Source organism: Hermetia illucens, chromosome 1 (genome assembly GCF_905115235.1).
Source record: "Hermetia illucens chromosome 1, iHerIll2.2.curated.20191125, whole genome shotgun sequence".
Lineage (NCBI taxonomy): Eukaryota > Metazoa > Arthropoda > Insecta > Diptera > Stratiomyidae > Hermetia > Hermetia illucens.
The window spans coordinates 156,607,644-156,633,290 of NC_051849.1; the positions used below are offsets into that span (position 1 = coordinate 156,607,644).

Consider the following 25,647-nt stretch of genomic DNA (forward strand, 5'->3'; position numbering starts at 1 on the left):
TCCGCGCAAACCAGGTACTTCCAACAACCATTTCGTGTGACCCTGCTAATTGAATAGTCCGCAGTCCGTTATCATTTGTTTTTTCGTGTGAGCTATGGGAGCCAACGTATCGCCTGAATACGAGCTCTTTCCCTACTTGGCTGTTAAAATCCCCAAGTATGATTTTGATATCATATTTGGGACAGGCTTCGAGGGTTCTTTCTATTGCCTCGTAGAAGGTATCCTTCTCCGACTCTGCAGTCTCCTCTGTAGGGGCGTGAACGTTTATGAGGCTTATATTTCTAAACTTGCCTCGCAAGCGCAGAGTGCATAGCCGTTCGCTTATGCTTTCAAAGCCGATAACAGCAGGTTTCATTTTTTGGCTGACTAAGAAACCTACTCCGAGCACATGGTTTACTGGATGACCGCTATAATATATGGTGTAGTGGCTCTTCTCCAGGAAACCGGTCCCTGTCCATCTCATCTCTTACAACGCTGTTACATCAGCCCTATATTGGGACAGGGTATCGGCTAGCTGCTTATCAACTTCATCTCTGTACAGGGAGCGCACGTTCCATGAGAAAATGCGCAAATCGTTGTTCCTTTGTCGTTGCCGGGTCCGTCGTTTTAAAATCCGTCCTATCCGAGGCTCCTGTTGTGGCTTCGTAACAGGTTGTTTTCCGTGTAGGGTTGTCAGCCCTACCCAACCCCCAACCTGGAGGACCAGTTGGTACAATTTGTCCCGTTTTCGTCAAGAAAGAGCTCCCAGCGGTCACCACGTAGTAGAGCTGTTGGTGTTGGTTCAGCAGGCATTTCCCAGGTTTTATGCTCCATCGTGGGTACCAATCCACGTTTCGCCCCGGGACCTATACTACCCTTTGACCACCGAAATAGAAATATATGGATTATATAGAAATATGAGCCCCATAAACGTTCACGCGCCTACAGAGGAGACTGCAGAGCAGGAGAAGGATATCTTCTACGAGGCAGTAGAACGAACCCTCGAAGCCTGTCCCAGGTATGATATCAAAATCATACTTGGGGATTTTACCAGCCAAGTAGGGAGGCAGGGAATATTCAGGCGATACTTTGGCTAGCTTACACCAAAATACAAATGATAACGGACTGTGGATCATTCAATTAGCAGTGTCACATGAAATGGTTGTTGGAAGTACCTGGTTTGCGCAGAAAACGGTCCATAAACATACGTGGGCCTCTCCAGGCGGGTACATTTTCATCCAAATTAACCACGTGTTCATTGAACGCCGTCACCTCTCAGCCTTGATGAATGTCAAAACATATAGGGGGGCCAATATAAACTCTGATCACTATCTCGTTGGCATGGTCCTCCGAGCTCGAATAACAATACCACCCAGAATCCCCTCTTACAATCAGGTGAGAGTTAAAGCTGAAACTTCCCGCAACACCTATAAGAGAGAAATAGATGCCGCAATAACCGCAGTCAACAGAGATCCTGGAGATGAAGCATCAACAAATGATTTTCACAATCACCTGAAGAACGTTATCATAAATACACGAAAAAGAGTCGGAACGGCTGGTTTCAGTAATTTTGCATTCTCAAAGGACGCGGGCACGCGCGGAGACTTATCATGAATTCCCGCGAGCGGAAAAGCAATTTCACAGACGGAAAAAGGAAGCCTGGGAGAACCAACAGAGCTGTGAACTCGAAAAGTACAGGAAGCAACCGCACCAGGCGTGCAAGTTTGACCAACTAGTCAGCAGGATGAAGCCTTACACACTTCGATGTTCATCCCGCCGCTTTGTCTCGGCGGGAAATCTGATTTCCGACAGAATCGACATATTGGAGCGATGGGTTGAGTACTTTGACGAATACTGAACAACCAGAACATTGGCGAGTTGGAGGTTCCGCCAACTGAAGACGACGGACAGATACTGCCACCACCAAGTATAGAAGAAACAGTCCGTGCAATTCATCGGTTTAAAAATCATAAGTCACCAGGAGCCGATGGAATTACAGCCGAATTGATTAAATATCAAGGCAACCAATTACACCAAGCGGTTCATCAATTTGTGCTCAAAGTGTGGGACAGCGAATCAATGCCTGACGATTGGCAAAGTGGCATTATCTGTCTCATATATAAAATGGGAAATATCACGCAGTGCAGTAATTATGGATGTATCACGTTGCTGAGTACCATCTATAAGATATTCTCCGCTATCTTGCTAGGCTGGATAACCCCATACACCCAGAACATCATTGGCTCATTCCAGGGAGGCTTCACTCCAGGCAAATCAGCAACAGATCCGATTTTCTCTCTGCGGCGAGCGATGAAAAACCATTGGATTATGGACATCTGTTGCACCTTCTTTTCATCGACTGTAATACCGCCTATGATAGCATAGCCAGGGTAAAACTGTACACGGCCATGAGAGAATTCGGTATACCAACGAAATTGATAAGACTGACTAGGTTGACCCTGACCAATGTGCGAGGCTAGATAAAAGCAGCAGACCATTAGACATCAACAACGATAAACGACAAGTGGATGCCCTATCATGCGTCCTCTTTAACCTGGCCCTAGAGAAAGTGATTCGTGATGAATCACATCACATACATGAGTATGGACGGTTCCGTAGTCTACATAACGACGAAATCTATGAGCTATACCATGACCGTGAGGTTGTGGATAAAATCCGGCTCAATAGATTACGGTGGGCGGATCACTTAATCCGTATGGATGAGGATGATCCAGCCCGAAAAATCTGTAAGGGCAATATCTATGGTAGAAAAAGAAGGCGAGGCAGACCCTACCTGAGATGGAGCGATGGCATAGGCTTGAACGTCAGACAGCTTTTAGGGATATCGAATTGGTGAGCCTCGGCGCAAAACCGGGATGTCTTGCGTTCCTTATTAAGGCAGGCCTAGACCGGATACCGGTTGTTGCGCCGTTGATGATGATGATGATTCGTCGCTAATCAAAAAATTATGTCCCCTTAAAGTTAGAAAGCAGGAATTAGAATGCAGAAGGAACAATGAGGCCCCCTAACTTTTCAATGAATAGTGACCGTTATGTGTTTTTAGTCAGGTAGAAACAGAGGAGCTTTTTCTTCGACTTACCCTCTTTACTCTCTTTCCCTCCGGCGGTGGAGGCGGGGGTGAGAGCCCAACATTATAATGATGATATTAAAGTACCCCATAACTTTCTAAAAGATGGCGACCACTGCGATTTTTCAACTGGGTTTCTTCTTTCATATCCTTCCCGTCGTTCCTTCGAGAGAGTTGAAAATTCAAATTTTACCGTGAATATAAAAAACACTTTAAAAGGCCATATCTTTTTTAAGTGGGTGGTCGCCATGAGGGTGGGGGGGGGAAGATGGAATATCCTTCTTCTCCCTCTATAAACTCTCAACTAATTCTGTGGTTGGGATTTAAAATTCAACCTTTACTGGAACCTTTCCAACTGCACTACCCTGAACGATATGCAACTCGGCTCGATGCCTTTACCCACACTAGCGGGAAACATTTCTCTACGTTATCATAGTTCCATGAACCGCTTCTTACTAACATTTACTTTCGATTCCAGTCCACTCCCTGCACGTCTTTTGTGGGGTTCGGAATATATGCGCATATGTATATAGTTAGTTTGAGACCGTTGACAATTTCTCCTATCTAGGGTCGAAAATCACAACCGATAACAGCTACGATGATGAAATCCGCGCACGGTTGTTGTCAGCCAACAGAGCCTATTTCAGCTTACAAAGACTGTTCCGCTCGAAACGTCTCACCATAGGGTCAAAGCTCTTAATGTACAAGACTATGATCTTGCCTCATGTATTCCTCGGAGACTTGGATTCTTAGCAAGAAAAATTACGAAATCTTGGCCGCGTTCGAGAGAAGAATCCTCCGAATTTTTAGCCACCTACATGAGGATGGACGATTCCGTAGCCTACACAATGACGAAATCTATGAGCGATACCATGACCGTCCGGTTGTGGATAAAATCCGGCTCAATAGGTTAAAGTGGGCGGGTCACTTAATCCCTATGGATGAGGATGATCCAGCCCGGAAAGTCTATAAGGGCAATATCTATGGTAGAAAAAGAAGACGAGGCAGACCCTGCCTAAGATGGAGCGATGGCGTATGTCAGGACGCCAGACAGCTTTTAGGGATATCGAATTGGTGGACCTCGGCGCAAAACCGGGATGTCTGGAGTTCCTTGTTAAGGCAGGCCTAGACCGGATACCGGTTGTTGCACCGTTGATGATGATGATGATGTATATAGTTAAATTCACAGCAGAAACTTAAGGAGAAGAGAGTTAACTATTAATCCAGAAATCAAGTACATTTAAGATCCAGACTAGAATCTCAAGCGAAGTAAGGCAGATACTTCCAAATGTAGATGGTCTGTAATCCCCAAAAATTATTATTATTAGACTTTGTTTAGTTTGATTCATCCATTCATGTAGAGTTCATACTGATGCAATTATCATCTGATTTATATATGTGAATGGTTACCAGTCAACAATTATTACGCTTGTACTCATAATCAGTAAAGCGAGTAACAGTCAGAATCAGATGATTCACTTCAGATGCAGCACGACATGAACAATGAACAATACTATCGTCTACTTTTGAAGTGTCCAAGCTTTTGTCCCAGATGCATGCCCGCCTTCTCCTAAGGGGCAACACCAAACAACCGTTTGTGATGCATTGTTAATGCCAGAGATTCAAAAGTGAGTCAACAGTTTCTCAGAATTTCATTAGCGATGACTACATCTTGTTTACATCTTCCGGTTCCCAAGCTTCCCAGCATGAAGGTGACTTTGGAAAGCTTCGAAACATTCTCATGTGAGCCGTTCAAAAAGCAAATCGCTGTTCTGTGGATTTACAAGTACTCGGTACTACGTAAAATTAATGAACGTAATTAAAGCCATTATCACCTTGTAACAGAGTATGTAAACTTGGAAGCAAACTGCCACTACAGTGGCATTGTTGTGACACTGATTTGAAAACAGCACCGGCATTAGGAAAGAACGTGCACGCAAACTAGTGGAAAACTTCTGTGAAATGTTTGCTTTTCCTCAAAGCCTATTCCCAGACTGTTTGCTCCACGAAGTGTGAAAAACTGAAGCAAATTAGTTTCAAACATACACAGGCATTAAACCGTATGAACTTTCAATGCCTCACCCCAAACGGTTTACACAAAGAGCTACTCCGTGCATTATTTCTGCCAAGTTAGCCGCTAAACCAATTGGAAGCATGTCGGATATGCCACACACTTCACCGCAAATTCAAATGACCAGGCCACTTCCATGGTATGTCTTCTTTAGGTCAAGAAATTAACCTCCCGAACCTTCTTCATGTCAAATATACGCCCTTCATTCGCATACCGGAGGCTTCTTTAGTCTCATGGAATATCAATGTAGCAGCTCTTCATGTCCTATGGAAGCAATTCAAGCTGTGCAAGAATTTATACTCTGATATCGAATGGCTTCATGGCACAGTCAACAGAAGTGATATTATATGTTGCATCTTATCCTCAAATAATGGAAGCAATAAGAAAATTCCAGTTGAGTGGCTTTCGTAGAAATATGCTGGCTACCTGGAGTATGATAGAAGGATGGTAGCACAATTAGATATTAGCAACATCACATTTTAGAATATAGGAATGCGTTTGCCATTTGGCTTCCTAGTATTTTGGTGATGTAAACGGAATGAGTTATAAATACTATACATAAGGACCCCCAGCTCTGAGCCTTTTAAGATTCTTTGTTCACTTACTTTGCGACGTTAGCTTTGACTTGAGGTGGATTGCCTTTTGGAGTGGCTTACTCCCAGATTTTCTTCTATTGCATTAATTTGGCATTCCGCATACTGACGAAAATAGTAAATATCCTTTAAAATGAACGAAAAAGCTTAAATGCATTTTTCAACGCCTCCTTTACAATGTCAACGTTGAAAAATGCAGATTTCTCAGCGGCAGTCGAAATTTCTAAGTCATTCCATCGGCGCTAGCAGCTTACAACTCGACCCAGACAAAAGTTAAGCGGTGGCAAGCTTTCCGCTACCTTCCCTAGAAGGTTCTTAGCCATGGTAAACTACTACCGTCGTTCCCTGCTGTAAGCCACTCACCACTAGGCCCTACTTAAAACCTTCCTGTCTGGTCCTGAAACCAGGCATTCGCGGGAAGATGTATGGTCTCCGGAAGCCATTCATGCGTTTGGAACTACAAAGCAGCAGCTGGTAGACGCTACCCTTTTGGCATCTCCTCAACAGGATGCACTTCTAGTCCTGTTCGCCCTTCCCTCAGACATTGCAGTCGGCATTACTCTCCACCAGATGATGAACCAAAGCTGGCAGCCCTTGAGTTTCTTCTCAAAGCAGTTGAATTTCACCCAACGGAATCATAATGCCTATGATTATGTACTATTACCTGCGTATCGGAACATCAAATACCTCCGTATTCCCTTTAAGACCGACCATTGTTCAAAGGTTACAAGCATTGCGCTTTTCCAAAAGCCCGTCAAAGTGTGCCATTGGCAACTTCAGCACTTAAACTTTATACTTCTTTTTCTTCAGCCTTTGTCCCACAAACGGGGTCAACTCGCCCACTTAACCTTTATTGAGCAATTTATATCCGACATTCAGTATATGCTATTAACATAGTATGCTGGTCCCAAGCCCAGGTAAAGGAGGAGGGTTTGAGGCAACGTACTCTGTACTATCCTTAGTAAAACAAAAATAAAGTGCTGAGATCAGGGAAAGAGATAAATAGAGTATAGTTGGAGTTATTCTACTATGCTAAATCCTACCTGATCTCTCTTGGTGACAGGCCCTGCGACAGGTCGACCAAGAAAATGCATAGAATGTCGTTACAAACATGATGATCGGATTAAGTCACAGGCCTCGGAGAAATGCTAGGGCGTCCACCTCAATCGACGCGGCAGGACGGGCCCCGGTCCTGTCGAGAAATGGGCAAGGGTTCTTGACGCATGGACGGCGTCAACGAACAAAACAAATACGTGTCTGCACGCTGAATATTGGTACCCTAACTGGAAAGACCGAGGAACTCGCAAGAGCCCTTCGGAAAAGGTGCATTGATATCTGCGCTCTGCAAGAAACCCGATGGTCTAGTTCCAAAAGCTGCGACATTGAACGCGAACGCGGTAAAAATGGCTATAAACTTCTCTATTTTGGTAACCCACAACTCAATATGGTGTTGGCATTGCCATCTCAGAGGGTTTCCGTGATGCCATTAAAGAAGTCGAACGATTTGATGATCGGCTGATGAAGCTCACCATTATATCAGCTGATCGCACTATTCACTTCTTCACCGCGTATGCCCCACAGACAGGCCGACCTGATGCCGAGAAAGATGCCTTCTGGCAACTTCTCGATGAAAAGACTCGTCACGTGTCTGCTGACGATTACATAATCATTGCCGGCGACCTTAATGGTCATGTGGGTGAAAAGGCAGACGGTAACAGGTGCCATGGGGGAAAGGGGTTCGGAGCGCGCAATGAAGGTGGCGAGCGTATAATCGATTTTGCGGACACCCATGACCTTGTACTTATGAATACATGGTTCATTAAACGATTGTCTCATCTTCCCACATTTTATAGTGGGAACAATAAAACGCAAATCGACTATATTCTCATAAGACGTCAACATTTTACCACTGTCACTGATTGCAAAGTCGTTCCCTATGAGACCATCGCACCTCAACATCGGCCGTTGATTGCCGTCCTGCGAATTAAGCCATCGATAAAACAGCGTGAGGAACGCACTGGCCCGCCGCGCATTAAATGGTGGCGATTTGGTGAGAAGAAAGAAGAAACGGTTTCACTCATACGATTGCCAACCATTACGAATGTGGAAGAATCATGGAACCAAATGAAAGACACGATCCACAAAGCAGCCTCTGCAACCCTCGGGGTCACCAAGCCGGGTAAGCGGTACATCAACCGAGATACTTGGCTTTGGAATGATGATGTTGAAATGAAGGTCCGTGAAAAGAAACGCCTCTACCACAAATTTCTCGACGATAAAACGCCTGCTAATTGGCAAATTTATCATATAAGAATGCCAACCGGGAAGCAAAGAAAGCGGTCGCTGTCACCCGAGCGAACCATTTCAAAAATCTTTACAATAAACTGGACACTCGGGATGGCGAGAGAGATCTGTATCGACTTGCTAAAAGCCGTGATGAACGCACACAGGATATCGAACACTTCTGTTGTGTTAATGACAAGAACGGTACTTTGCTTACTGATCGTCGAGCCGCGACGGATAGATGGCGAGAATACTTCGAGCAGATTTCAACTGAAGAATTTGCTCATCCTCCACTTCCACAATCATTGCCGACATTTGGAGCAGTTCCACCAGTCAGCACAACTGAAGTCGAGGAGGCAATAAAACAAATGAAATCGGGGAAAGCAACAGGACCCGACGACCTCGCATCTGAGCTCTGGAAAGCGAAGAGCTGGGACCCAACACTGTGGCTCAGTGAATTCTTTAACCGGGTTATTCAGGAAGGAAGAACACCATCTGACTGGCAAGAAAGTACCACTGTTCCAATATGGAAAAAGAAAGGTAGCCCAGCAGAATGTTCAAATTATCGTCCGATCCGGTTACTTTCCCATACCATAAAGATTTTTGAACGCATTCTTGACAACCGTATTCGCGAAATCGTTGAAATAACCGTGAATCAAGCCGGATTTGTCAAGAACTGCGGAACTACTGACGGAATACACGCTGCGCGGTTACTCATGGAGAAACACCGTGAGAAGCATCGCCCTCTTTACATTGCCTTTCTGGATCTAGAGAAAGCGTTTGACCGTGTACCACACGAACTCATCTGGTATGCTTTACGACAACACTTCGTGCCAGAAGAGCTCGTGCGCTGGGTTCAATTGCTCTACCACGATCCGAAAAGTAAAGTTCGAAGTATGGCGGGTGTATCAAAACCGCTTCGTGTCTCTGTTGGTGTTCATCAAGGAAGTGCCCTCTCACCACTCCTCTTTGTCCTTGTTATGGACACCGTCACACGGGATATCCAACGTCCAGCGCCCTACACACTGCTTTATGCAGATGATGTTTTCCTAGCATCTGATAGCAAAAATGATCTCGAGCAACTTGTTCAAAAATGGAATGATCGCCTCATGCAACACGGTCTCAGATTGAATTTAAACAAAACTGAATTTTTGACGACCGATCCTCATGAAACAGGCACAATCATTGTCAGCGGCAGTGATCTGCCCAGAACTGAGCGATTTAAATACCTCGGGTCAACGCTATCAGCCAATGGAGAACTGCGTTATGAAATTGCTTCACGCATTAACGCAACCTGGATGAAGTGGCGTTCCACAACTGCTGTCCTTTGTGATCGACGTATCAACGAATGTCTCAAATCTAAAATTTACCGCAATGTCGTCCGTCCAGTCGCTCTCTATGGTTCTGAGTGTTGGCCGACCATAAAAGACAATGAACGACGTCTTGCGGTAATGGAGACGAAGATGCTACGTTGGACTAGTGGCGTCACACGTTTAGATCACATCCGAAATGAGGATATCCGCGATCGTTATGGGATTGCACCGATCGTGGAAAAGTTGCGAGAGAGGCGTCTTCGATGGTATGGTCACGCAATTCGTGCAAACGAGAATTCACTTGCAAATATCGAAGCCGATGGTAAACGACCAAAAGGCAGACCTAAGCAACTGTGGCTTGATACGCTGGATGGGGATTTGAAAGCCTCGAGATTGCACCCAGATCAGGCATTCGATAGAGCCAAATGGCGAAGCCGATCACGACGAGCCGACCCCGCTTGTGAACGGGACAAAGGCTGAAGAAAAAGAAAAGTATATGTCTCGTAAAAACAACTTAGTCGCTGACGTTTTGTTCTAGAACTCTAAGATCAACATCCCAGCCGTAGTCAATTTCAGGGGAAACGCTGTGGCCCAAAAGTATGACGCATTTGTTCGCAGCCTGAAGTCGGACTCCAAATATAAGTTGAAAGAGCTCGGCTCACCTTCCTCTATCTACTGCAAGATCCCCGAAAAGGAACCACGGCTACAAGTATTGCCTCACGATGAAACTATACCTCTGAAGGACATTACAGCAATTGCTGAGGCCCTGTGTCGAGAGTGGATTCTAGCTTTGGTGTTTCAGCCATAATAATCACAGACCAAGGAATGCAGTTGGAATCTACCTGGCCTTTGTGTAGCCGCCTGAGAAAAGTTTGCTGCTAACCTTCTGATCTGCTGTACCGGGAGAACCTACGACTCTCCGGCGACCTGGTCCTCGACAAAATAGGTAGGCTTGGAGAGACGGGATTGTTGCGCCGCGTCGCCAAATTGAAGCTGCGTCCACCATCTTGTCACGCGCAGTCAGTTCTCAACACCCCTAGGAAGTCCGAATTCTGCCCGCAAGTTTTGGCGAGGGCTGATGCCACTCAGAACCCGCTGCAGTCACCATACGAAGGCTCCTATTAGGCCCTGAAGTACGCTACAGGAGCACGTGCACAGACTGGAAGTCGAAAGCCAGCCCAAGATGATCTCTTTAGACAGACTAACCCTTTCTTCCAGGGGGCAGGCAACACTGGAAGGAAGTGCGAGCGCCGCATCCGTTTTGACGTCCGCTAGCCGGCCTCTTGTGTATGTGTGTTTCAGGTGGAAGAGAGGCAAAACCTCTGATCACTCTAACCCTAGTGGTGCTTTGTACTTGATTCCCTCATCTAACGGAATATCCCGGATTCGTTTATGTGTCGCAGGATTTCCGTTAGTGGATATGATGCTAACCGCTGCAGTTATAGCACATCAGCACCAAAAATCTGATATCTGATGCGGTCATAGGCGGGCACTCACATAGAAAATGTTCCGTGGATTCCGTTTCCTCATTACAGGATGGACACGTATCATCTTGGAGAATTCCCATTCTGAAGATATACCCAGCTAGTGAATTATGGCCTGTCAGAATGTCCATAATAATCCTACCAGCCTTCCTGCCTTTCGACAGGATAAACTTTGTCGTATGTTTGTTTGGTTCTGACAGGAAAAGCTTGGTGTGTTTAGCAACATTAAGGCTCAGCCCCCTGCATTATGGGAAACTTGTTTCAAGTTTTTGATAGCAACATTAGCAATGCCACTGACACCCCAATTGCTGGTTCCGGTCCGGGCATGGGAGGAAATTGAATTAATGTAGTCTCACCGTATTACATCTAGAAGCAAAGTTCAATCGATTTTCAAATTCCTGAACGATTTTTGAAGTGATCAAAGGACTGCTCAACGCCCTCAATACATTTTCACTATCGCTACAGATTGCGATGCGCCTGCCCCTCAACCATTCGTCAATTACCCAGTTTGCCGCCCTTAGGGTCGCATACACTTTAGCCTGAAAGACCGTTATATATTGTCCTAATGGAAAAACCCACTTCTCGTTTTTATTCGAGAGGTAGACTCCTGCTCCCGGACTCTGTTCTGTTTTTGAGCCATCGGTAGAGAAGACGTCAGTATATCCTGACACGCATTGGTTCGTCCCAGTTTTCTCTTCGTTTCAAGGTAACTTCATATCTTCTATCAAACAGATGTATGGGGATTCGAGAATCAGAAGGCATTGCGAAACTAAGATTCAGTCCTTCCAATAACTCTCCAATGCCCTGCGCCCCCATGTCCATTGTTTTCCCATAGATCTAATCGAATTAGTCTATGAGCTGCTCTCATCACAGTGCTCTGAATAAACAAATCCAAGGGCTGTAAATTATTACTCTGAATGTATTATATTACTCCATTCAGAGTTGCGCCGGATATCGTGCTCATAGAACGGCTGATACCCAAAAGCGCAGTTCTTTGCAGTGTGGCTAGTATACGGCGAAAACTCTTTTGCTTCACCTTTGCTCACTACACTACGAATGCATAAGCGAACATGGACCTGATGAGGGCAACATTACTACCTGAGGCCGGTCGTGGCAAAGGTTCGCTTACACAGCCCATAAGCAGTGAGAGCTCGTTTCATCTTTACCTCTACATGGTTTTCTTAAAGAAGCTTCTTGTCTAGAATAACTCCCAGATATTTCCCTTCTTCGGAGAGTGGAAGGGTTGCACCCTTCATCTCTGGAAGGCAAACATCATTCAGTTTCCTCCTTTTTGTGAATAATTAAGGTTCTATTTGGAATTACTGAAAGTCCATGCCTGAGGCACCAACTGTCAATCAAATCGATGGTGCGATGTGTATTTCTCTACACCGTTTCGAGATGTCGACCAATTACTAGCAGAGCCAAGTCGTCTACATAAGCTTAGGCATGTATTGGCAGATTTTGCAGTTCGCATAGTAGTGAGGTGATCAACATACTCTACAGAAGTGGCAATAGCACCCCTCCTCCCCTCGTCGCTTTGGTTGTTAGATAGCTATCAACACTCACTTCAGCACACAACAATCTCTGCGTTAGCGTGTCGTAGATCCACTTCATTAAATTTTCATCAACACCATGCTCTCTGGCAGCATCACAGAGATTTTGGAAGGGCGCACAGTCAAACGCCCCTTCAATGTCCACGGACACCCCCATCGCGTACTCGTTGGTTTTCATTTAGTGGGTGCGTCCTTAACCCCTTCTCGCGAATACGACTCTCAACCAGTGTCTCCAGACATTTCAACGAAAATGATGTTAAGCTGATTTACCTGAAGTTCTTTGGATTTCCCAGGCTTAGGTATGAAGACCACCTTAACCTTCTGTCAAGAGCAAGGCATGTAGGCTCTAGCCATCCACGAAAAATATTTCTTAGACGTCGCAGTCGAAGTGTTCTATACCCTCCTTTAGCATCGGCGGGTAAATGACATCCACCTTTCATTGGTAAAAACCACTTTCGCAGTGTTCTCCTGGCGACACCTTCGTGTTGAAAGGTTTGCAGAAAGCGCCAGTTCCCTTCCTCCCGCTTCTGAGACCTGTTCTCCCAGGTGGTGTACTTACAAGAAAGTCTGTATAGACTCAACTCTGGCGTTCGTGAAAGTACCATCCGACTCGCCCTTATTAAGGACTCTGCACAGGCTGGAAGTCTCACTTTCACCTTCTAGTTCCTCACGCTATGCTCCAAAAGAGTCCCGTTTCGAACGTTTTACGAGCCTCTTATATTCGCGCTGTGAATTTCGGAAGTTTACCCCATCTTCTTCCTTATTGCTTTTGCTAGCACGATTTAAAAGTCGTTTGGTAGATTTTCTGAGTGTCTGCAGTTCTTGGTTTCACCAGTGACCCAGTGACGATATGTAGCTTGATAATTTTCTAAACTTAATTTTTCCTTCTTATGAATTATTTCCCAATGATAGTACTGCTAGCGCCTTCAGAAGGTTCTCCACGATTGACTATTTTTACACTCACTAGTAACTTGCTAACACACAGGATTTATCCGTTTACCGACTGCGCCAATTACTGGATCTGCAGTTGTGAAATTAAAGGGGAAAAACTTTAGATTTTAATAAACCGCTTGTCAGAGATCGAAAATACTCAGGAATCCCTGTGTAAGCTCAGACAGAAAAGAAAAACGCGCGAGAGATTCAAGGCTGCGCGGCAGGAGATTCGACAAGTTTATTCAGGATTCATTTCCGACCACAAAATTATTCTCACCCAAACCCACCTCAAGGACCTGATATACCTACATGGGAATAAATTTGGCGTTATGGCCGGAACCATCTAAATAGCTAAAGATTTCATAGAGCGTATTTATTCTGGTATTGTTACAGGCGAGCAGACTTCTCGAGGTTTGGAAGGCGCGTCTAGAAGTAAATAGCTAGGAAATAGTGGAGATACCGAAGTGCAGCCGGACGATCTCAACGTCAATGAGGTTGCCGGTTCAACCCGTCAAGGAACATCCGACGCCGGGGAGAAATCGAGTTTAATCGATAGAGCCCCCAATCACAGGTTTGGGAACCAGATAGGTCAAGCAGCTAGCCCTATTATTCCAGATAGTTAGGAATAGCTTGAACACCAGCCAACCTGTAACGCCTTGGGTAGCCAGAATACCGCAATAGAGAGAAAACATTCACCTTCACCGGTTGCAGGGGAGGTTGGTCTTCATGGAACGAAAGTTACCGCCCGCGCCCTAGCCCTCTGGTGCCTGATATCCCTCCCTTCATTAGTGACATTAGGTAATACGAGTTTTTCAAGAACATATTTAATTCAAAGTAAGTTTTGTGACGTCAAACGCGTAATTGAGCCTCTTAGCGCCTACGGTAACAATTATTTCAAGGCATGGGAATTGTTAGACCGGCGGTGCAACAATCAACGGGCTCTGGTGACGAATTAGATTCAAGCATTGATCGACCTTCCACCAATCACTCAGAAGGAAATTAAAACCTTTGGAAAGGCCCTAGACTCAATGAGATAGGTCGTTCAGACCCTCCTGAAAGCTTGTTTAAACCCCGACGTCGGTTTTTCCTCAATTCCCTTCGTACTGACAAGGAAAATAGATGTTGCAACTCGAAGGGAATTCAACACAACCTGAGAATCCAATTTTTCCTTACTACGTAGGCTACCAGGAACGTGAAATTTATCATGATCTCGAAGTGATTGTGACCTCGACGTGGCTATGCCCTGCCTACGAGCAAATAAACCCCGTTCAAGGGATCTTGTGATCTTGATGGATGATCTCAATACCAAGGTGGAATCTAATAGCACCTTGCTCGGACATATGATGAAGAAACACGGTCTTGGCAACCGCAACGATAATGGTGTTAGGTTCGTGGATTTCTGCAACCTGCGCTGCCTCGTCATTTGTGACACATTGTTCGATCACAGAACCTGCCATAAGGTCAGTGGGGTTTCAATTGACCGACACCGTACGAGCAATCAGATTGACCATTTCACAATCAGCAGTAGATTTAAAAAGTGTCTTCTGGATGTGCGTAACTAGAAAGAGAAGGGATAGAAGGCTCTACTAACCGCTGCGAGTGATGGCGGGCGTGACGCGCTCGAACTCCGATACCGAGCGAAATCCCAACAAGTTTTAACATAGTGTGCGCCGTGACAAGAGAAAATTTGCTATTGCACTGATCAGGGAAGCGGAAGATGCTGCAATTCGCAAGGACTTCAGAAATGTATGCCGAATCACGAAAGAGCTTGCATTTGGTTGAAAATATTTCGATGGTCTTGTCGAGAACGTCAACGTAGAAAGAACACTTCATCATCATTCTTAACCGTATCACATCGGGTGAGGTCCTCCTCTTGTGGACGAAATGGCTAGTCACCGTAACATGCGGATGCGGACTGTTCCTTCAAGCAGAATAGAAATCATTTCAGCCATCAATGGACTCGAAAGGAATAAAACTGCTGGGGTTGACGGTCTCCCCGCAAAGTTATTTATCGTTGTACCTGCAGTTATTGCAGATCTGCTGCTTCCACTCCAATCTTGGGAATATTAGACTTTTTCCAGAGAGTGGTCCAACACGGAATTCGCCAGGGCTGCATTCTGTCGCCGATATTAGTTCTTCTTATCAGGGACGTTCTACATGCTGCTTTGTCCGGAGGATGGGGAAGAGTTCAATGGACGATGATATCTTTGACCAAATACCTCGACTACGCTGATGACATCTGTTTGTTCTGACACCGTGTCATGGATATTGGCTTAATGGCTCTGGATTTGGAAAGGGAGACAACTAGAGTTGAACTGGAGACAAACACCAATAAAACCAACGTTCTTAGTCTAATGAGTCATCGTCCTCTCTCTATCTGCATTAATGGGCGGAGCATCGAATGTGTCGATCAATTTCAAATCTAGGCGTGGTTTCTGCCGATGGTGGTACCGAGCTAGATGTTGCCCGATTCATTAACAGCGCTAGATTCGCTTTTGTCGCTCTGTTTAAAATCTGAAAATGCAGTTATCTCAAGATCTAGTTGAGACTGTTCTGTACTAGTGTTCTTTCTGTGTTTCCATATGTGAAACCCACTGTTACTCAAAAGCCATATTTCAAACGAAGGACTTATTCGGCGCACAGGCCTAGCACATAGCACATATTAAAGAGGGGCGATAATTGCATTGCGCGCTACGCCATACAATGGAATCCACTCTCCGAAGATGGCTAATGTGTGGTTCGCCCCAAGGGCACTTGGCACTGAAGGGGAGGAAATGCGGGGCAGCTGAAGGGCATTTCAGGTAACTGCGAACGATGGCGCGTAAGTGTGGTTGACGCGCTATACCCCACCAAGGGGTGAATAGCAACTACATATATCGATGTGGCTGCAAAACTTAATGTTGCCAATGACATGAAAGATATCAACCGAATCCCCAACAAACACGCGTTAGAGTTCTATAATATGCTATCTGCCTTAGTGGCTCCAGTAAGCTTAAAAGACAGCAAACGCTGCGACCACAAACTGGTCATAAGGCTGAAAGTGGGGTACAGAGGGACCATGGAAAGTTCTCCGTAATGCTGCAGCTGTCGCTGAAACTGGACCAGCTGCACTAGCCCTATAGCAATGGATATCGTCCGGTCAACTTGATGAAAATGAAGCAGTTGTTGTCCGGTCATTCAACCAAAAATAATGCAGACGCCAACAAAAGAGATGCTAGCGGCCTATAGGATGATGATTCAAAGAAAGGTAAGGTTCCAGCAACCAGACGTTCACGCCACTGCAATGGCTTCTCTCGCTGAGATTGTTGGCCAATACTACTACGATCAACGGTATGACATGGATACCGTATTCCGAATCGTGATCCATCGTGACATTCTCGTCAGCATAAGGGCATACAGAAATCTGGGCCACCCATCGTATTTGGCGTTAAGAAATATTACGAAACCCAGGACGATATCCCGGCATATCGGCGAACAGCTTTGGTCGCTGCAATGGACTGTCTCAGGCGAGCTAATCAAGGCATTAACGGAAATCCAATAAAATTAAGCTAAATATAAGTGGTCATATTATTAAAAAATAAATTCAAATCTAGAATTCAGCTCCCAAATAAAGCCCTCTATTGCGTCCTGGTACTTTTCATGACCAGATACATACAAGGAATACGATCTGTAACAAACATTTCACTGGCCACGCCCAAAGCATGGGCAGTAATCGAATACCTAAACCAATGGAAAAACTAAGGAAATGTTGCGTGGATTCAATAGAGAATGATAGCACACCAAAGGTTCAAGTATTTTGGAAGCAGTGCTCCATTCCGAAGGGCAAGGCTGTAGAACCTCAACGACTAATAATAAAAACACAAGATTTCCGTTTCGATAGATCTTTTTATTAACGGAAAAACTAATCGAACAAGAGTTGGTTTTTGTTGTTCCCGAAATGTATACAATTGCTAATTTCGTATTCAATCTAAGTTCAGTTTATCAGTGAACACAGCACAAGAGAGTGAAGAGAGTAGTATAAAACAATGCGTCTAAGAAACCGATCCCGGATTTTTGCCTTAAAATTTTCACGTCTTCCTTACTGCCCCTTAGCTTCCTTCGCGCTCTGCAACGATTGCGTAATGTACAATTTAGCCAACGATTGTGAGCAGAATTGGGAAATGTGTTGTGAGTAGGTGTTGATTTGGCCGGACACAATCATCGAGTTCAATCGTGGCGGCACCGGAAGCGGACGGAACTGCTTAACCACGTCTTCCTCGGGTAATGGCGTCTCGCCCTTAGCGATGCGAGATGCGTTCTCCTGGTTGAGCTTGACTAGCATGCGATGTTTTTCCTGGAAAAGAAAAGTTTGTCAGTTAGCAATCCTTGTGAGTATACGAGGAGATAACATAATGTTGCTATGACGTGGACATTACCTGCTCTTGTTTCACAACGCCTTGTTGATACTTGTTGAACTTTGTTGCTTCTTGGTAAAGCTCATCCACACGCTCGATTAGACACCTCAGGTGATTCTCCAGAACGGAGGCTGTACCCAAGTCTAGGAAGCGGGTTCCCTCTTCTTCGGGCACCATTTCCCCCAACTCGCTCATCATAATATTAGTCAACGGCGAATTCTTAATAACAATTGGCACTTCCACGAACAAGTTTTCGTAGCTAATTTTCAATTGACGCAAAGCATCTGGAGTGAAATCGTTGTCCTTGTACATAGCGATGGCCTGTGGCGTGAGACGGTAGGCCTTCAGCGTGAGGAAACCGCGTGCCGATTTCTGTGTGTCGTAGATAACAACCACGGACTCTTCGATGCTTGTCTGGTAGTGGAATTGTGACTCCAACAAAGCCAAGTTCAAGAAGTTGCCGACATCCGCGCTTTGGTACCAGCCGACGTGGAAGTGGTCGACATTTACACGACGTAATCGGCGCATCATAGCAAGCTGATACTCCTCTTCGTCCATGGTCTCGTCTCCACTTTTCGGGAATGGAAAACAGTTGGTGATTTCCAGACGTTTGTCCACCACTAGACCGAGAAGAGCGCCCTGGGCCAAGTCCATGTTGCTCGACTCTTCGTGGCAATGTTTCACCATTTTCATAACAGCCTGAAATGCAGGAAAATATAAGTATTACTACGAAAAATTTCAATGATGTGCGAGAAATAAAATCTGGTGGAATCTGTTAAATTTTGGAATTCCGATTGATTCCCAGTGTTCGAAACGAATCAATTGTGACGTCGCAAGACCAATAAAGTCCGTTTGGCGGAGTAAATACATTTCAAGTTTATTAGCTAATATGCACAAAGTCCTCCTTTTTCAAATACATAAATCTCACGAAACTAATAAAATTGATATTCAAAGCGCGTCAGTCATTTTGCTTGTCAATATACTAGAATTCCCCCATAAAGCATGCCGACATGTCAACTTCATTGTCGGGCCAGACCTTACCGAAAATCACAATCAAAATCTCACTTCTGCGAGCAGAAAATGAGTTAATTTTGATTTACAATAAATTAACAATATTTCAACTTCACTTTCAACTTACCAGGCCATCACATTGTACGTAACTTATTGTATTATCGACCTCCTGATTCCGACGTGCATTGGCTCCACGATTCGCCATTTTGACAGATCAAAAGAAAAAGAGAGACTGAAACCAAGTGAAGTTTGGAACGAAAGATGACGGCTATTACCTGAATTTTTGGATGTAGTAGGATTTACATTTATATGGTACCTAAAGAGATAGTTTGCCTTTGCAACTTTTGTAATGTTGGTCAGTCATGTATGCTGTAATCAATTGAAAATGCAAATATTGATAACAGTAGGTAAATTTCATAAATCCCCCAATATTCGGTACCAACAGCTATTAAAAATTAGCCATGAGGCATTTCAACAGAAGTCGAGTGAGAGAAAAAATGTACCAAGTTAATCAGAATTTAAAACACGCAGTTTGGTTCCTGTATGTGCTTGATCTAAACAAACATCACAACTACCTTTTGAGAGTCACTGTTAGATGTAAACAAATGTCATTAGAGCCGCGATATGAAGATTTTGATAGTAGTGACCGAAGTTTTCCATTGTTTATAAACTAACCGGAGAAGAGTTTTGTGATTATTGGCGATTACCATGTCTGCCAAGTGGGATATAAACGAAAGACTGTACTGTTGCGTCGAGAAACGCGACCTGACAAATGTTCTGAAGCTGTTGGACGACGGTGCCAATGCGACGAAAGTGACCTCACACGGGCGCTCCGCCGTAGGCCAGGCAACGTTCAAGGGATTCCCCGAAATTCTGAATGCTCTGATGAAGTCCTGTGAGGAAGAATATGACTCCTATGGAGGTGGTAAGTGCAGAGATGCTGGAAAAAGTCCTGAATTACCCGTTTGTGGATAGTTGTGTTGTCACATTGTCTTCTTCTATTTTCTTGACCTAATGCAATTATAAGAGCAATTTATTCCCTTCCCCAGAGTAAGAAATATTGAAGATTTATTTCATTTGAATGAGTGCTATGTGGGTTTCTAACTATTCCGGAACAATCTGCTGTCCCTGTGTCAGCAAAAATTTGGTGGACAGTATGCACTATTTAGTTTTTATTTAAGATTGATCTATGCTCTATGGTTTGAATTAGGAGGTACTTTGTTAGTCGAAATCTTAGAGTGAGAGATTATCTTAGAAGATATTTGCCGTTTTATTGGCTAAAATTATTTGGTAATATGTACAAATAAGTATTTCGGGTACCAACTGTCCCCTTCTTCAGTATTTTGTCTCTCACAGCACACAGGAACATCGAGTTCCCCATGGAGATCGAAAAGGAAGGGGAGATACCGTCCCTAGACTGAAAAATAATCCGGGAAAGATGGGCTTTGGAATGCGACATCTACAGGAAACCGACCCAGACACAACGACCCATCGCATACACCTCAAACCACAATTTCCACCGTAAGCAGCATACAACTTTATGATACACAGGATGGTCACAATACGGTTCAATGAGAAGATGAGGAATAAAGAAATGAACTACATTCTGGAAACTGTTAAGGCAAATGGAAACAACAGGGTCCTCATCGAAATTCGGATCAAAAAGGAGGCCTCAGCAGCAATTTTCACACACACATACAGAACCTAGGCAATGGATAACATTTACCTACTCGGGTCGAATGCAGAACAACAAAAGGCGGCTCCATAAACGTGGATTCCGGGTCACCGGCCGACGCTGCGACAAGAACTAACCTGGAACCGTTTGACACATTACTTCGGTCTAACCCTCCCGCTCTCCCGGCTTTGGGAACCTTCAGGTCAGGGAATTACTTTCGCCAACGGGAGGGGAGGAAGGGTTTTTAGTTCAGAGAACCCCTTACCATCCGATCCTTTCGCCGGTCGAGTTCAATCTTCTTCGCATTAAAAAGAGCCCGAATATAATGCGCTCTTCAGCATCTCTCTGACAATGATGTCTGAAAATAGCTCCCCTGTGTCTGCATAAAGCTGCGGACGGAAGCCACCCCACCTTTTGCCAGAGAAAAAGATGTGTTCAGCGTCGTCCGCCATTCCATTGCAGAACACACAATCAGGAGACCGTACCTTCCCAATCCTGTGCAGGTAAGACTGAAAACCTCCATGTGCGCTTAGAAGTTGGGTACCATGGGTCTAAATTGTCGATGATCGGCGCAGTCCATTTGCCCCTTGGCTCATTTTGTCAAGAAAGTTGCCACTCGGTAAGGGTGCGTTGACGTTCTTCACGGGCGGCCACCTCTCTTAAGTTCTCGCCCTTACAACGGTAGATAGCTTTGCGCTCCTTGGCACAGAGTGCAATGGGGATCACTCCCGCGATCACTACTACCCCCGGTTCGGAGACGATGCGATAAGCAGATCCCACTCGCAAAGCTCCCGCCTCTGCACTTGGGGAAGTCGCTTAAGATTTACCTCTTTGTCGCTTGCGATGCACCTCCGCGCCATAGAGCGGAACCCCATTGCTCCCCCGTTGCTCCCATAAGGAGACATCTCCTAGTAGATATAGGGCCCCCAACATTCGCCATTAGCCGACTCAAGGCCGCGACTCCAGCTGCAGCCCTGTCCGCTGCTGCTTTGATTTGCTGGAAGAAGCTCATCTTCGAGTCGTATTAAGTATTTAACCACTGGTTTTGACTCTATAGTCAACTCGCCATCGCATCAATATGCCAAGTCTGCTTTGCGCCTCCTTTGGCGGGCAGGGAGCGGTCTTTCAAATAATCCCTCAATATCTGCAAGAGATAGCTTGGCATGTGAAATGAGTTTTCTAATGTGCCTAGCATATCTATCCATCTTACGGAATTGAAGGCATCTTTGACACCACGCGTTATGAAGAGCACTATCCGTCGAGATCGGCGGCTGTGTGCCTCGGCTCGATGAACCGCATCTACCACCTCCATAACAGCATCCACTGTTGATCTCCCTGTTCTGAACCCGAACCGCCTTGAGGATAAGTCCCCAGCAGAGCGAATCGCTTCAGCGAGTCTACTCCTAATGAGCTTTTTAAGCACTTTCCCGGCCGTGTTAAGCATACACAGTGGTCGTTGGCGGAACCCTAGGGTATTAGCACACATAAAGCAGGCCGAATCTGCTAAAAATAAGAATAACCCACACATAAAGTCCTTGGTGGCCAGATATATAATATTGAAGAAGGGACAGTTGGTCCCCGAAATTCGCATTTAAATATATTACCAAATACTTTTAGTCAATAAAGAGGGAACATATTTTCTATGGCAATCTCTCATTCTATTCTCTGTGTTTACGGTCAAAGGGTAGTATACGTCCCAGGGCGAAACGTGGATTGGTATATACGATAGAGCATAAAATCTGGGAGACGCTTGCTGAACTAACACCAAAAGCTCTACTCCAAACCCTATCTCGACCTCCACGTGTTGGTCGCTGGGAGTTCTTTCTTAAAGAAAAACTACAGGCGGAGAGGGATGATGGCGAGTCTCCCACTGGTCCTCTAGGTTAGGGGTTGGGTAGGGTTGACAACCTTACACGGAAAATCGATGTTACGAAGCCACAGAAGGAGGAAGGACAGTATGGGCTTTAAAACGACGAACCCGGCAATGACAACGGAATAAAGTTTTCCGCATTTTCTCATTGAACGTGCGCTTTCTGTACAGAACGAAAGCGGCTGAACAGTCATCTAATATCCTGTCCTAATATAAGGCTGATGTAGTAGCGCTGCAAGAGATACGCTGGAGAAGAGCCGCTACACTACTGCGGCCATCCAGTAAACCCTGAGCACATGGTAAGTTTCTTAGTCAGCCAAAAAAATAAACCTGTTGTTATTGGCTTTGAAAATATAAGCGAAAGGCTATGCACTCTGCGTGCGCGAGGCAAATTTAGAAATATAAGCCTCATAAACATCTACGCCCCTACAGAGGACACTGCAGAGTCGGAGAAGAATACCTTTTACGAAGCAGTTGAGCGGACCCTCGAAGTCTGTCCTAAGTATGATATCAAAATGATACTTCAAGCCCGTATTCAGGCGATACGTCAGCTCGAATTACAACACGACCTAAAATTCCCTCTGGCAATCAGGTGTGAGTGGACACTGAAGTCATTTACAATACAGCACCTGTTAAGTGGTGAAATCGAAATGTGTAAAAAGCTAAAACTGAGACAAAATATGAGCTCTATGTCTCTCACTTATTTCGTATTCGGAATGTGCAATGAGAGTTAAAGTGTCTTCGACTCATTGATTATCAATGCGCAATCGGATGAAAACTATGTAATAATTGTCGTGGAAGAGGTTTAGTTAAAAGTGTAGGACGAGCATGGTAACACGCAATTAGTAGACGTACTAACTTGTTGCAAATGAGAAAATTGGGAACAGATCTCGACGGAGATCTTTCAATAATACATGTGTGTGTGAAAACAGGTTTAGCTTGAAACCCTTCCACTTGTCCAGTTTTACGCTTTAAGATAAGAAAGGATCTCAATCGGAGATACGCCGTGAAAAAGTTAGATAAAAGAAGATTATACAAGAGTGAAGATCTCGGTCGGATATCGAGCACGAAATAAAGACAAATTGACGGATTTCTTTTCTTTTAATATTTGTGCGTTTAATTACTTTACAGCACCTATAGGGGAAAAATGGATGCCGCAATAACCGCAGCTAACAAATGTCCTGGAGATGAAGCATCAACAAATGATCTTCACAACCACCTGAAGAGCGTTATCATTGATACAGCCACAAAAATACTTGGCCTCAGCAGCAAGAAAAGTCGGAACGGCTGGTTCGACGATGAATGTAAATTAGCAACGGGACGGAATAATGCTGCATACCGAGTGATGTTGCATTCTCTCTCTCTCTCTGCACGAACTCCGTCCGGGAAAGCGACTTCACGGAAAGAAAAAGGAAGCTTGGGAGGACCAACAAGTGTGTGAACTCGAAAAGTACAGGGACGAAAGTTTTACCAACAAGTCAGCAGGATGAAGCTTTATACATCTCCATGCTCATCCTGCCGAGACAAAGAGGGAAAGCCGATTTCCGACAGATTGGGCATATTGAAGCGATGGGTTGAGTATTTTGATGAGCTGCTCAACAACCAAAGTATCGGCGAGTTCCCGCCAACTGAAGACGACGGATAAATGCTGCCACCACCCAGCATAGAAGAAAAAGCTCGTGCAATCCACCGGCTTAAACATCATAAGTCGCCAGAAGCCGATGGAATTACAGCCGAATTGGTTAAATGTGGAGGCGACTAACTACACCAAGTGGTTCATCAACTTATACTTAAGGTGTGGGTTAGCGAATTGGCAACGACGATTGGCAACGAGGCATTATCTGTCCCATACATACATCACGCAGTGCAGCAATTATAGAGATGTCACGTTGCTGAGTACTATCTATAAGATATTCTCCGCTATATTGCTAGGCCAGATAGCCCCATATACCCAGACCAAAGAGGCTTCACTCCAGGCAAATCAGCAACAATTCAGATCAGTTGCATCATCTTTTCGTCGACTTTAAAGCCGGCTATGACAGCATAGCCAGAGCAAAACTTTAACACGACCAGGAGAGAATTCGGTATCCCGACGAAATTGATAACACTGACTAGGCTGACCCTGATCAATGTACGAAGCCAGATATAAGCAGCAGGATCACTCTCAAGACCATTCAACATCAACAACGGTCTAAGACAAGAGGACGTCCTATCGTGCGCCCTCTTTAACCTGACCTGGAGAAAGTTAATCGCGATGCAGATCTAAACGTGATTGGTACCATCCTCTTCAGGTCCATCCAACTACTGACCTACGGTGACGATATTGACATTATGGGAAGAACAATCCGAGATGTATAGTCTACCTTGGGCTATGATCTTGCAGTCTTCATGTATTCCTTGAAGACCTCGGTTCATAGCAAAAAAACTGCGAACTCTTGGCCGCTTTCGAGAGAAGATTCCTCCGAAGAATTTTTGGCCCCCTACATGAGGATGGACGATTCCGGAGCCTTTTGCTAAGCATCCTAGATTTTGTTTCCCTCTCCACCACAGTGGCCAGGTACCCGAAGTAGTTCCACCTTATTTAATCTGGAGATAGACTTCAAACGGTTTCTGCATTCCTCACCGATTTTCGAGGTGATCAAAGCACTACTCAGCGCCCTCAATGCAGCCTGGCTATCACTGCCGATTGCGATGGGCCTGCTCTTCAACCATTTGTCAATCACCTAATTCGCCCCCCTTAGGATCGCATATACTTCGGCTTGAAAACTCGTGGCATATTGTCTCACTTTTCGTTTTTATTCCAGGGGTAGACTCCGACTCTAAAGCCCTGTTCTGTTTTTGAGCCATCGGTGTAGAAGATTACTGCCACGCAATCCTCAGGGACTTCCCAGTTCTCTTTACGTTTCCGGGTAACTTCGAATCTTCTACCAAACACATGTATTGGAACGAGGGAATCAGAAAGCATTGTAAGATCTGAATTCAGTTTTGCTAGCAACACTTCCAATTCTCTCTCTCGTGAAGAACTAGCCTTCGGTATTTGTGTAAATAATACCATTGTGGTTTTATTTGGATTAACTGAAAGTCCATGCCTGAGGCACCAACTGTCCATCAAATCAACGGCACATTGTATATTTCTACACATCGTTCCAAGACCTCGATCAACAGCAAGCACAGCCACGTCATCAATATAAGCTTGAGTGTGTATTGGCAAATTTGGCAGTTCGCATAATAGTGAGTCGATCAGCATACTTCACAAAAGTGGCGATAGCCTCCAATTGCATCCTCTATCTTTGAAATCAAAAAATGAAAAGCAGACTCACAGGGCCTTCCACGCTGGTGAGCATGTTGGTTTTCATTAAGTGGGTGCGAACTAAGCACCTTCCCACGAATGTGGCGCTCA

General features: G+C 44.9%; 2 protein-coding genes across 5 annotated transcripts in view; one reads left to right on the top strand and one right to left on the bottom strand.

Annotated features, from left to right (window-relative positions):
- Positions 1–17,162: 17,162 nt before the first annotated feature.
- Positions 17,163–18,966, bottom strand: LOC119650406 (eukaryotic translation initiation factor 3 subunit H). The gene is made up of 3 exons (XM_038053194.1): positions 18,830–18,966; positions 17,713–18,390; positions 17,163–17,630 (listed from the first exon to the last, which is right to left on the bottom strand). Exons 1-3 carry the CDS (start codon positions 18,905–18,907, stop codon positions 17,376–17,378), a joined length of 1,011 nt encoding a protein of 336 aa, XP_037909122.1. The 5' UTR covers positions 18,908–18,966; the 3' UTR covers positions 17,163–17,375.
- A 65-nt stretch (positions 18,967–19,031) lies between these two features.
- Positions 19,032–25,647, top strand: part of LOC119650392 (ankyrin-3) — a 29,997-nt gene continuing 23,381 nt past the window's right edge. For 2 of the 4 annotated variants that reach the window (XM_038053164.1, XM_038053174.1), the window contains exon 1: positions 19,040–19,627. In XM_038053164.1, coding sequence (XP_037909092.1) covers positions 19,411–19,627 — 217 coding nt within the window. In that variant the 5' untranslated portion in view covers positions 19,040–19,410. Of the gene's footprint in view, positions 19,628–25,647 lie in introns of all 4 variants that reach the window. The other 2 variants (XM_038053183.1, XM_038053154.1) reach the window with 2 other exon arrangements.

What these genes read in the sequence shown, in the direction of transcription:
- LOC119650406 (XM_038053194.1), bottom strand. Translation starts at nt 18,907, where the DNA reads ATGGCGAATCGTGGAGCCAATGCACGTCGGAATCAGGAGGTCGATAAT. An exon ending in ACGTACAATGTGATGGCCTG is followed by an intron (nt 18,391 to 18,829) that starts GTAAGTTGAAAG and finishes CCTGCATTTCAG; the next exon opens with GCTGTTATGAAAATGGTGAA. An exon ending in GCGTTGTGAAACAAGAGCAG is followed by an intron (nt 17,631 to 17,712) that starts GTAATGTCCACG and finishes TTTCTTTTCCAG; the next exon opens with GAAAAACATCGCATGCTAGT.